The sequence below is a fragment of the Peromyscus maniculatus genome, chromosome 1 (assembly GCF_049852395.1).
Source record: "Peromyscus maniculatus bairdii isolate BWxNUB_F1_BW_parent chromosome 1, HU_Pman_BW_mat_3.1, whole genome shotgun sequence".
Taxonomy (NCBI): domain Eukaryota; kingdom Metazoa; phylum Chordata; class Mammalia; order Rodentia; family Cricetidae; genus Peromyscus; species Peromyscus maniculatus.
In genome coordinates this window covers 169171214-169184024 of record NC_134852.1, presented here as the reverse complement: position 1 = coordinate 169184024, position 12811 = coordinate 169171214, and the positions used below count along the sequence as shown (strand labels likewise).

The following is a 12811-nucleotide window of genomic DNA, read 5'->3' as shown; positions in this document are numbered from 1 at the left end:
GAAACAAAATAAAGCCTAAAACCAAGAAGCAGATGGCAGAAGTGAGAGTTTCGAAGGAGTGTGGCAGGGGCTGGAGTAGTACGGCTGGCCTAGCGAGCTTTCTATTGCTGTGATGAGACACCCCGACCAAAAGTAATACTGGGAGGGAAGGGTTTGTTTTCCTTTCACTTCCACATCACAGTTCATCCAGGAAGCAATGACAGAAACCCAAGGCAGGAACCTGGATGCAGGAACTGAAACAGAAGTCATGGGAGGGGTGCTGCCTTCTGGCTTGCTCATCACGCCTTGCTCAACCTGCTTTCTTATATCCTCAGGACCACCAGCCCAGGGGCAGCACCACCCAGGATCAGCAATGATCAGTTCAGAAAATGCACCACAAACTTGCCCACAGACCAGTCCAGAGGAGCTTTTTCTCAAATGGAGTTCCCTCTTCTCAAGTGACTCTAGCTTACATCAAGTTGATATTAGACTCACCACTACAAGGGCTATCAGGGGCAAAGAAACTTGTTTGTTTGGAAGAAGAGTCAAGAAGGAAATGAGATGCAGGCATGGTTGGCAGAAACCAAAGATGAGGCTAGGGCTAGCAGTAGCCTTGGAGATGAGCTCACTAACAGACAAAGGCTAGAGCAGTGTGGAGGGGGAGGGGAGGAGAGAAGCCATAGATTTTTTTTTGTAATGCTTTATCTGTATTAAGCCCTAAGTTGGACATTAAATTACAATTTAACCAGTATATAAATATAGAGGATGAAACTTTGATCCACATTTTTTAAAAAAATGGACAAAGGGAGGCTCACAGAGGTCAAGGAACTTGTTTAAAGTAATACAAGCTAGTAAGTAGAACCAAGATTGAAATCCCAGTATGGCTGATCGGAAAGACAGTGAGAGGGCAGAGAAATGGTCTCTTCAAGCTTAGGGAAGCCAGCTTCACCTTTGCCCCCAGACACTGGGAAGGGCACAGGGACTGAGAGGGAAAATGATGGTTTGCCATGGCCATTGACACCGGATGCGAATAATCTGAAGAACGTGTCTGTTGAATTCTTGGGGGAACAGAAGAAAAAGCAGAGGAGGAAAACATGGGCAAACACCTTCACTAACAAGCTAGAGGAAGCAGGAGTCCAGGGATTTTGCAGAGGGCTTGCGGGTGTGACAAAAGACTTCCAGGGTGGTTTTAACGATCTCCACTTCCTGGTCTGTATACCTTGTGTGGGTCTATTGACTTGCCTGTTGTAAAAGAATAGAACAACTTAGGAACTATCACTTTTGTGACATCACAAAAAAAATGCACCTTCCATCTTGCTAGTCTCCCCCCCTCAACAAGTTTTCCATGTTAAACAGATCCACAAGGCAAAGATCTGAGGGCTTCCACTTACAGGCAGTGTGAATGGGGTCCTCAGTCCACCAACCATCAATAAAGTGAATCCTGCTCCAAGCCAGGCAGGTAAGCTTGGGACCGGATTCTGCCCCAGTGAAACCTTGATGGAGACTTGATAGACACCGCAGGCCAACACCTAGTTTGTACCTGTGAGAGAAGCGAACTTTCTGGCCCCCAGAAACTGAAATCAGTATGTGTTGCTTCAAGGTGCTGGGGTCATTGGAAAGATTATATTGTCAATATTCAAGGACTCTACTGTTGTAAATTCATTTGCTGAAATTTATTTATATCCTCAAATCAATACTTAGGGCACTTTCATGGCCATTTATGAACATGTGCAGAGTGGAGGCACACTTGCAAAGCCGGAGACAGGAACTCTGGCTGAGGTCGAGCAGGTGGGGCTATGTCTTTGCTTCAGCTTGCCTGCTATAAACAAGTGTCCTTTCCTATGGTTTTCCTTCTGTTCTTTTTTGTTGATTTCACAATTGAAGAGGACTCCCAAGTGTAGAGATGAAGTACTGCTTAATATTTTTAAGTGCACAAGGGCTGCAATGTGTCTTCTTTTGTTGTTGTGTTGCTTGATGGTGAGAAACAGATCCAGGGTCTTGTGTGTGCTAAGCACGTGCCTTACAGGGCTACACCTCCAGCCCTAGGACTTATCTTCTGGAGTGATTACACATGCAAAGAAGCTCCGCTTTGGCTGGGATATATTCAAGCCGTTGGCTACGAACTCAATGTTAATAAAGTAAAAACATATCAAATAGGTGTTTTAAAACAGAGAGAGAGAGAGAGAGAGAGAGAGAGAGAGAGAGAACACAAGTAAGCTACTGTGCTGGTCGGTTGATGGAAATGCTATAACCAGAGGTTCCTACTAACCCAGCCCTGTGCCTCTTCCCCATGCAACGGATTGGTGTGCACTGATTCATGCTGTGCTGATTTCATAGGACAGAACCATCACGGACAATGAGAATCAACCACAATGTGTTAACGGCAGTGGCTAACAAACCTGACGGACAACTGGATAATTCATCTCCCTCACTTAAGAGGGGAGAGTTTCAAAAGGAAATCAAGGTCAAGTGTCCAGGGCTGTCTGTTCCTCATTCGGGATGAGACTGCAGAAATGGAGAGCAGTTATTTATGTCAAAGTAGTCATATATTAAAAGAAAAAAGTTTCCTGGTTGAGAAGGTTATTTTAGGGGCTGGAAAGATGGTTCAGTTGTTTAGAGCACTTACTGCTCTTGCAAATGACCCAAGTGTGATTTCCAGCACCCATGTTGGTTGGCTCACACTCACCTGTAACTCTAGTTCCAAGAGCTTTCTGGACTTAGTCACTGCATGCACATAGTACACACATAGGCAGGCAGGCAGGCACACACGCACGCACGCACGCACGCACGCGCGCGCGCGCGCGCACACACACACACACCACAGGCAAATGCATGCTCATTAAAAAACAAACAAACAATCTTTAAAGAAGGTAATTTTGGGCAAATGTGAATGAAACTATCTAGGAAAATTAGCCCCCCCCCCCAAAGCATCTTGCACTCTGTGATGCCCGAAGCTGTGTGTGGATGAATACTTCGAAAGTCATCAGATGAGTTAAAAACTCCATGACTGTCTAGGATGAAATGGGGCAGCTCCTGGCAAGGCTGCATGCACACGGACAGCCAATGCAGTGAAAGAATACAGGAGAGAGAGCAAAGGGACCAGCCCTTTGGAGACCCAGACTGCCTAAGCACAGCTTTTCCATGACCTCCCCTGAAAGGCACGGCTTCCACGGCTGAAGGCTGATTCACTCCATAAGACACGCTTTGATGTGAATTATTAATTAGGCTCCCCAGTCCACCCCTCATCTCACACCCTGCATTCACTCCAAAGAGTGGGCTAGGTCCTTGAAAACACGTGGGGCTGCATAATGTCTGTCTTTGTTTAGCATGTGTGTATTTGGGGAATTTTTTTTTTTAACTTTTCTACCTCTGCCCTGTGATTTAAGTGCTCCCCTGAATGTGTAGCTTGTTGCTCTTCACAGCTGAGCCACGTGAAACAGTATGCACCCACCTCATTCCACCCAGTCTCCCCCCAGTCTCCCCCCAGTTGCCACCACCTTTGGCACAGTCTGGCATCCTTTTTTTTTTTTTTTTCAGTTTTTCCAGACAGAGTTTCTCTGTATAGCTCTGGAGCCTGTCCTGGAACTCACTCTGTAGACCAGGCTGGCCTCAAACTCACAGAGATCCACCTGGCTCTGCCTCCCGAGTGCTGGGATTAAAGGCGTGGGCCACGACTGCCCGACCAGTCTAGCATTCTTTCATCTGTGACTATTTCAGCCTTCTCTTTGCTTCTTCCCCTCCTTGATTCTAATATCCACCAGAACTCGTGTGGAGAACACAAATCCCTCACTTTTTGTTAATGTAATTACTGATTCCGAGTGTTGTGACTACAAGAGCGTGATTCTGGGCTGGGTACATGTGGTGCTGGGGATTGAATTTAGGGCTTTGTACATGCTAGGTGAGCACTCTACCACCTGAGCCACACCCCTAGCCCCCCACAACTATTTATTTAGTTTAAAAAAAGTGTAGTAGTGGGGCTGGAGAGATGGCTCAGAGGTTAAGGGCACTGATTGCTCTTCCAGAGGACCCGGGTTCAATTCCCAGCATCCACATGACAGCTCACAACTGTCTGCAACTCCAAGATCTGATACCCCCACAGACATACATGCAGGCAAAACACCAGTTCATGTAAAATAAAAATAATTTTTAAAAAGTATAGTCATGGTTTCTAACTCTGGTTTTGCCTAAAAGCTATGAAAGTTCATCAAACAAAACTCCAGAAAGGGGGGGGGGGGCCAGGAAAGGGCAGAGACTAAAATGACAAATGCCTATTTGTGCACCCATGCATGCATGCTCCTGTGTGTGTGTGTGTGTGTGTGTGTGTGTGTGTGTGTGTGTGTGTGTGTGTGTGTGTGTTGCTGGAGATCAAATAGAGAACCTTGCTCATTTCAAGTACATGGTTTACCACTGAACTACACCCCAAGCCCTAAGTACACTTGAATTTAAAAATAAATGTTATGAAAAGGTAAGTGACAGAGAAAGGCAAAATAAAGTAACCATGAAATACGGGGACACTCCCAAAATAAGAAGTTATTTAACCAAGGAGTAAATGATACACTTTGAAAGTACAGTGCAAAGAACTCCAAGACATGAAAGGTGATACTAGAAAGAGAATAATACAGTTTAGATGGCCAGGAAAACCAAAGTATATACAGTTTGCCGGTGGCAAGTGCCAAGTATATCATGTTCCTGCTAAGGGAGGCCACAGAGAGTTTCACTAAGTTGAAGAAGGAAACCACAACATGTGGAATCTATTTTTATTTCTGAGTTACACAGCAAGGGTTTATAGATATATTGTGTTTTACATATCTTCATACTTTTAATCCATACTCCTTAGGCAGAATTTGTCTACTAAAACATGTCTAATCTATACTTTACTCTGAGCAATCCAATACATGTAGAAAACTCTTTCAATATATAAAAGGTTAATTTGTGCAATCTAGATATTCCTAAAGCAGCAGACCACAGGAGCATTGTGATAAGACAAGAGTTGTGCAGAACCATAAAGGAATCCTCAAAATTACATCCTAGGAATGGAGGCTAGGGGGAGTGACTTCCTTGCTCGTCAGCACACCCTAGGGAGGAACTTCATATAACACTGTATGGCTTCAACAGGAACCCTGGGGCCTTCCTCCATCCCTCGCTGTTGCCCTCAAACGTCTCACTCTTCATCAACTACCTTCTGCGCAGATTTTTGTTCCATCCCTTGGTCAAAAGCCAGGCAAACAGTAGCTGCTACTTTGAGTGAAAACACCACTTTGGCCCCGATGACCCCCGGTGTTCCCTTAACTACAAATCTACAGGAAAAAGTGCAAAGAGTTCCCGGCAGTCGGACCCAAGCAAGAACGCGGAGGGTGGCAGGCACTAGGGCTGAGCAGTGTAAGAGTTCTGTCTACCTGTTGATGGGCTATTCGCAGGGATTTGCTGGAAGTCTACTCATTTGGTGAACATGGTGGCTTTTCTCTAGCACGTGCAATGAAAGCAACTTGTTTTCTGAAGATAATAAAATAGCATAAGCTTAAATGTTGGAATGGTATTACAGCCCAGGATATTCCGAACAGCATCATTTATTTGAAAGATGCTCACACTAAATTTACTGTGTCACGTCACCTGAATGATCTTCCACACACAGGCTGGACAAGCTCAAAGAAAATGTAAATGCCCGGGTTGGTACCATATCTGGTGGGTTGTGGCAAGCACACTCTCTCAACAGCCCCGTGTCTACGGATTTGCTGAGTTGAACTCTGAGGTCTTCACGGCTTCATGGGTTCAACATGGTTGGGGGACCTGTAATTCATCTTCCAGGTGGGACTGGATGGAGTTAATGTGTTAAGCAGGTGAGCAAATCAGAATACTGGGTAGCTATACTCACATCACCACGATGTTCGGGGTTAGGCTTCCGAAAGGTCAGGGCAGGCTAGGAAAGCCTAAATGATTCTGGGATTTTTCTATCAAATTAGACAAATGTAATGAGGAAGGAGATTAAAAAAACAAAACAAAACAAAAAAGACAAAGGTCAAAAAAGATACCAGGTTGAAAGGGATCGGAGGGTGAAACTAGATGGTGATGTGGGGAGGCTTATGAAGGAAAAGGAACTGGCCCATGTGTGAGCTTGTACGGAAGACAGGACTAGAGACAGACACGAAGCAAATGGAGCCAGAGAAACCCTGTCACCTGGGCAATGAAGTTTCCCTGCTGAGGGGACTTCTCCAGGGCTCAGAGTGTAGATAGCTCTCCTCAATAAAGCCACCAGGCAGGGCCTGTCTTCACTCTATCCTGATGTCTGCCAGCTCCTTGGTAACTGTTTGACTGTGGAGAATGATTCCCAAGAGAAGTTTTCTGGATGGCTTCAGTTTGAGTTTGGCCAACGCGTGTACTTTTCTGTGAAGGACCCCTTGCTTGTCTCGGTAGGCTATGGGTGGATATTTCACTGTCTGTAAATGTCAAAATTTTCTTTACAAGGCCAGACATGGTGGTGCAAGCCTATAATGCCAGCACTTCGGAGGCCAAGGCAGGAGGATAACCACAATTTGAGGACAACTCAATTTACATAGTAAGTTCTCGGCCAGTTATGTACATGGTGAAATCTTGTCTTGAAAGAAAAAATGTTTTTAACAAAAACCAATGAGTTTACATCTGCTCTGCCCACTCAGTTGGAGAAAGCATTAAATAGATTAAAAAAAAAAAAAAAAAAAAAAGGTGCAGAGGCCAGGGTAGGAATGGGTACATTTGATAGTGCAGGGGTCAGCACACTTTCTTTTCTTTTCTTTTTTTTTCCCCTCCTCTAAAGATGTAAGTGTTTGTGGAGAACTGTCTGTTGTGACTATTCCATTCTGGAGAGGAAGGCGTGAAAGACGCTTCAGACAGCATGAAAACAAATGTGTGTCTCTGTGTTTCAGTAGCATTTTATTTTAGGATACTAAACTCTGTAAAATGTCCTAGTATGGCTAAATATGACTAATTGAAGGAAACAAGCTTCCCTTATAGTACAGCCCTATCCTCGGCACAGCTTGGAAGCCTCTGCTAGAGATCCACAGATTAGAAATTACACCGGCAATTTAAAGGGCATATTAAAAACTAGAAACGAACTGTTTCATAAAGGCTAGTATATACTTGCACTAAATTTTAAACCTCTTAAAGCAGGTTGCTTTTGCAATGCATATGAGTGTTAATTTTGGATGATTCAATGTTGCCAAATAACGTTTGAGTGGGCCACCTTGGAGCTGGCATTCGGAGTTTAAAGGCTCAAACCTGCTTTGTGGCCTGAAGCATAGTTAGCTACTGAAAATTTGATGTTCATCTTACGTTTCACAATATGAAGTTCTTCAAAGATCACTAGGGAAATAATGTCCTAAAAGAGCCATTACAAACAGCTATGTAAAGTAAAGCTTACATGAGTTAGAAAGCCTAGGTTCCTTTTGAAAAATTAAAAGAAGAGTCAAGTGGACAGGAAGGGAGCAGGTGCCTTAGCTGATGAGGAATTCATATCTGTCTGTCTGTCCTAATCAGACTCAGCATGTCATAGAGTTCTAGAGAGCCACATTCCGGGGACAAGGCAAGCCCTGTGCATCGTAAATCCAGAACAAGCTCCACAGGGAGATTCAGTCAATCTGCAGACATGTATTCACATCTGTCTAACAGCAGAGTTAGGCTATGCTTTTGGTAAAAGCCAGTCTAAGGAACCAAGTCCTGTTGCACCAAGGGTTAACATAATATTAAAATGGAAGGACCTATTTTCTTGCTAAGGTTCAACTAAAATTATTGAGGCACGTAATTGGCAAACTAGGAAAATACACAACATTTCATAAAATATTTTAACAGTAAACAGATTCTCTTCCCGTTTCCCCCCCTTGGACATTTCCATTGGCAGCAGGCGGCACAAAGCGGGGAAAGGCGACAGCAGCCCTGTCTCTTCCAGGCAGGCCAGTTCCGGCAGAACCACGAAGTGGGAAGTGATCCCTCCTCTGGCAGGCTGGCTAGGGCTTCTCTTTCAGCTTCAGGTCAATACTGGTTTGGAGGGGGTGGGGGAGAGAAAAGAGATCAAATGGGGAGCATTCAATAATAGTTCAGCCACCACTCATTTGCACCTTTCTTCAAATAACCTCAAGAAACCACCTAACTTTATGATGGAAGATTCATCGACCAGTTGTCAAGTTTTTCTATAAAGTATTGACTCTAGGGGCTGGAGCGATGGTTAAGATGTCCCGGCAGTTAGATTACTGGCTGCTTGCTCTTCTAGAGGACCTGGGTTTGATTCCCAGAATCCACAGGGCCATTCGCAACCATCTGTCACCCCAGTCCCAGGGAATCTGGTGCCCTCTTCTAGCCATGCACAGAATGTACAGACATACATGCAGGCAAAACACACATACACATGTAAGTACATAAGTAAATAACATTTTAACAATAAAAATATTGACTGTTTCTTTTTACAAAATTGCTTCTGGAAGCATTTTCCACCTTTCCAAAAGGACCCAGAAATGAAAGGTTCATGTTAAGCCTCAAACCCAAAGTCAAATCAGATGAAGAACATCACTATGCCTTCCTATTTTTAGTGGGTCACTTTTTCTTTCTTATGATAGTCAGTTTTGGGTGTCCACTTGACTGGAGAGATGGTACAGCACCCCCACCCCCACCTCGTGTGTGTGTGTGTGTGTGTGTGTGTGTGTGTGTGTGTGTCTACCACAGGACTCTGGACTGAGTGCTGAAGAGCCATCTTGAATGAGAGTGGCATGGTCTATCAGACTGGATGCCGGATGGCCTGGAAAGCAGAAGTCAGACAGGGCTTGCTCTCTCCTCACACTGTCCCTTCCTGTCTGGAAGTCTTTTCTCCTGCAGTTACTTGTAGACCTCAGACTCCGGGATCTTTGACCTTTGAACACAGGCTCACACCAGCAACCCTCCAGAGAGCCCTCATCCTTGGATTGGGACTGCACACTGGTCTTTGGGTGTCTAAGCAGCAATTGGCTTTCTTGGCTCTCCTAGCTCCTCTCCAGCACGGAATCAACATTCTTAGAGTTGCATGGGTCTCTCTTCTGCCTTTTAACGAACATCGTACAACCGTCTTGTTGTAGAAGAGAACCAGAGCCAGTGAACGGCCAGAGAGAGAACTCCAGTCACGATAAAAAGAGGAACGAGTAATTTGAAAGCAACCTGTTAGGAAGTCTGGATTTCTCTCTGCCCCCCTGAGCTATATCAGTCTGGCTGGGGTGGACTTTCCTGTGGCCCATGTGGCAAACAAGTCCTTTTTAGGAACTTTGCAGACAAAGTCACTTTAACCTAGACCACTTGTCTGTCTAGGGTGCACTTGTGTGCTGCTTTTCCTTTGAAATTCCCCCAGTGACTTCAGCACTTCATAGCTGTGCACCCTTGACCACATCACCCACGCCCTCCAAGTTCCCATTCTTGGGTTGTTTCCCATTAAGACAGATTGGCACAGTCTATCTCACGACTAGTAAAGGAGTAGGTCTAACTTGGCAATAATCTTCCCTGCTTAGGGAGTCTGAAGAGCCTGCTGTGACAGATGTGATGAGTGGCTAGCTCAAAGGGGACCACTGGTAACTTATTTGTTTCTTGTGCCTTCAAGGATCTGACTTATTATCTGGAGGACTTTCCTTGGGTGGCATCTTCATTTGTTGACTGGACTCCTGTATCTGTTTCTAACATACTTTTACAAAGCAGGTCATGTTTTCTTTTTTAATTGCATTTGCTTCTAAGATGTTGTTAGATGTACTCAGAAGTCAGTGCTAGGTCTCAGTTGGTAACTGGAGCTTTAGTCTCTCACGGAGTTGGCTCAGTTTTCCATTGAAAACACAAAGACATTCACTAATCTCAGATTCTGTAGAGTTTAAAGTAGGCAGTCACTGTGCTTTGCAATCTGGACCTTTGACAAATATCTGATCCAACACACTAGAATGGACATCTCCAACCCCTTCTTTTCCTTTCTTTTGTTCTGAGTCCTTTGTCAAACTTTTTTGGGTTTAAATCATTGCTTTGGTTTTTGGCAACTGAATAGCTGAAAGACTAATGCCTGTTTACCCAGAGTATGCAAAGAGCAACTGTGGGCAACTTCCTGATAAGTCTGCACAGGAAACCACTCTACAGATGGCTTCTGAGACAAGAGCTACCTTGTGGAGTTAATGAAGTCACTGGTAATGCTTCTAATTCATCTTCACCAAACAGAACCATTGATCATACCAGTTAGAAAATGCATTACAATGATAAATAGTCCTGCTATAACTTTGTGATATGAATGAATAAAATCCAAATCTAAAATGAGGGGGACAAGAACAAGAAAGTGGTTTCCTAACCAAGTGTCCCATTGGAGAATAGCACCGATGGCAACTTTTGGCCAGAACTGAATACAGATGGGGGAATCATCCTGTCCGGGGAGATGAGCTTAGCTGTCCATAACCAACTTGGCCCTGCACAAGAATGACCTACCATCCAGTGGCAGGCTGGTCCCACTTCTTGTGAGATTCCTTACAAGGTATGTGGCAATCCTATTTAATGGCAGTTAAGAATACTTGTGTTTTAGGGAGGACCGGCAAGGAAGGCATAATGTTCCTTCTCTCTGTGGAGAACAGGAGGTCACTATGGGACCCTTACATATCTTATTTCACGCCATTCTTAACCTGATGGAGCTCCCTGAAAGAGCTTGTGCCCAATTTGCAGTTCATTCATTCAGTACTAGCTACAGATGTAAAATGCTCCCATGAAGGATCCTTCCATCTCCCCCAGAAGCCAGGAAAAGGTGAACAAAGCCTGTTAGTTCTAATGTTCATTCTAATGTTAAAGCAAGCAAGCAAACAAATGCAAGTCTGGAGGTCAGGGTGGGGAGAACATTCTTGCCCACTCCTGTTCCTCATCTGGGATCTCATCCTGCTGGTTAGGGAGAGGATATGCTTGGTAGGAGTGAGGAAAGACAGGAACGAAGAAAAGGGAAACTTCCAGAGCATATGTTCTTCTAAGAATGGGAAGTAACATCAACAGTTGGCAGCATCCACCCTTCCCCCGTCCCCAGCCCTGGAATGGGTGTGCCACCCTCTACACCAACCCCACAGCCCTCTCACTACTGAGGAGCAGACAAACCAGGCAGGCAGAGGAGTGGGTAAGCCCCCAGATGTCGCAGCAACAGGCCAATGAGGGAAAAGGCGAACTGTGGGTGCTGTTAAGGGTTCAAAGGGCTTTGCTTTGCAACAGGAGGAAATGCCCTCCCTGTGTTGGAAAATGATTACAGTGGACTTAGAGACTGAGATATGTTTGCTTTGCAAAAGCAATTTGCTTGAAGTAACTGGTGCTGTCATCTCAAAAGTTGGGACAAGAGTGACCTTTAGGAAATGGCTAGATGATTCGGAAGGTCCCCTTACAACAGTTATCCTGCCCTTTGTTCCTTTTTTTGAGTTGGGACTCAGTGTTTTGTCCCTAAACTTCCTTTAAGCTGCAAGGTCACCAAGGCAGCTGCAGACACTGCACTGTGCTTTTCCAGCTTCTCTTTGGACGAGAAGGAGACAAACAGTGCTACGGGAGACATGTTTAAGTTCATCTTTGCTTGCCTTTCTTGTTCCTGGGAACAAGGACACGCCTAAATTGCGGGATGTCAAATTTCCTGAGACTGCACTACTGACCACAGTTGTATGAAACTGACATGGCCACTCTTATGTGAGCAGTTTCTGTCCTTTGTTAGATGAGAAGCAGCAACCATTTCAGCATAGACCGCCTCCCTGATTTGAAAGCCATGGACTCTGGATCTGCAAGGTCAAGATTCAAATCCCACCTTGGGGCCCTTCTTTTTTTTTTTTTTTTTTTAATGGCTGCAAAGCACTGGCTAGTCACATGCTTTATTCATAGTTCCTTTTTTCTCTGTAAAATGTACTTTATAAGCTTACTCTAGGATGAATCTCAGGCACTGTATGTGAGCTTCTTACAGAGTCTGGCATAGGCTAAGGACTCTATGCATGTCCAGTTTCTATTTCTTACAGGACAGCAATATCCAACTATAAAATTCCAGAAGTCCCAGGCAGACTCAACTGCCTCTTGGAACTTGCAAAGCAAAGATATTTCTTCCCTATCCATCAAAATATTAAATCCACATGGAAGGCTGAGCCCTTCCTAACTGCAATGGATGACGTAATTCCGAAAGCAGAGTTGCATTCCTCTTGCCCCAGTGTTCATACAACTGGCCCCCAAATGCATTTGCTCATTTTTGGAGTGGAAAAGTGGGAGGTCAGGTGAAGCATTCCGTTGTCCTTGGCGGCCATCACTAAGACAACAGTAGCTGGCAAAGGTCTCTGTAATTAGCCATTTCAGGAACAGAGCCCATGAAAGCTGAACATCTCATCAGGTTTACCCAATCCTGGATACATTCCTTTCCCTTTGAGTCCAGCCATATGAAACTACATGTAACCACATAGCTGCTATTGATGGCGAGTTCTTACTCCTTGTCCATAGAGGTCATTTCCGGATCATTGTAAAGGCAGCTCGTTCTGAGTGCAGGAAAACAAACAAACAAACAAACAGGAAGTAGTCAACATTTTCTCACTCTTCTGGCCATGTCAGCATTACTGGCTGGGGCATTTGAAACTGTTTAATGTGGTACCATTTGCTACTCCTGTGATCCCAAATCTAAAACAAATGATGCTATTAACTTTCAACATCAGGTCTGAGATATAGTCATTACTCAAGATATAGAAATATAAAAAGATAATAATAGTAACAAAACTTCAAATACCTCCAGTGGTTATCTGTCCAAGCCACTTTTTCTTACTTTTCAAATCTGTTCTTATGCAGTGAACATAAATATTGAATAAAAATTTATTTACCTCAAATAATG

The 12811-nt window shown here is 44.4% G+C and overlaps 1 protein-coding gene and 1 long non-coding RNA gene across 14 annotated transcripts in view; one reads left to right on the top strand and one right to left on the bottom strand.

The window, feature by feature from the left end:
* Positions 1-816: 816 nt before the first annotated feature.
* On the top strand, positions 817-6677 carry LOC121822747 (uncharacterized). The gene is made up of 2 exons (XR_013047728.1): positions 817-1438; positions 6442-6677. It is a non-coding gene; the product is annotated as an uncharacterized LOC121822747 (long non-coding RNA).
* The window catches only part of Prune2 (prune homolog 2 with BCH domain), a 262886-nt gene continuing 254797 nt past the window's right edge, over positions 4723-12811 (bottom strand). For 8 of the 13 annotated variants that reach the window (XM_042261488.2, XM_076560832.1, XM_042261510.2 and 5 more), the window contains 2 exons: positions 12417-12464; positions 4723-7986 (listed from right to left, as the gene is read on the bottom strand). In XM_042261488.2, coding sequence (XP_042117422.1) covers positions 7956-7986; positions 12417-12464 — 79 coding nt within the window. In that variant the 3' untranslated portion in view covers positions 4723-7955. The remainder of the gene's footprint in view (positions 7987-12416; positions 12465-12811) is intronic. The other 5 variants (XM_076560838.1, XM_076560863.1, XM_076560859.1 and 2 more) reach the window with 1 other exon arrangement.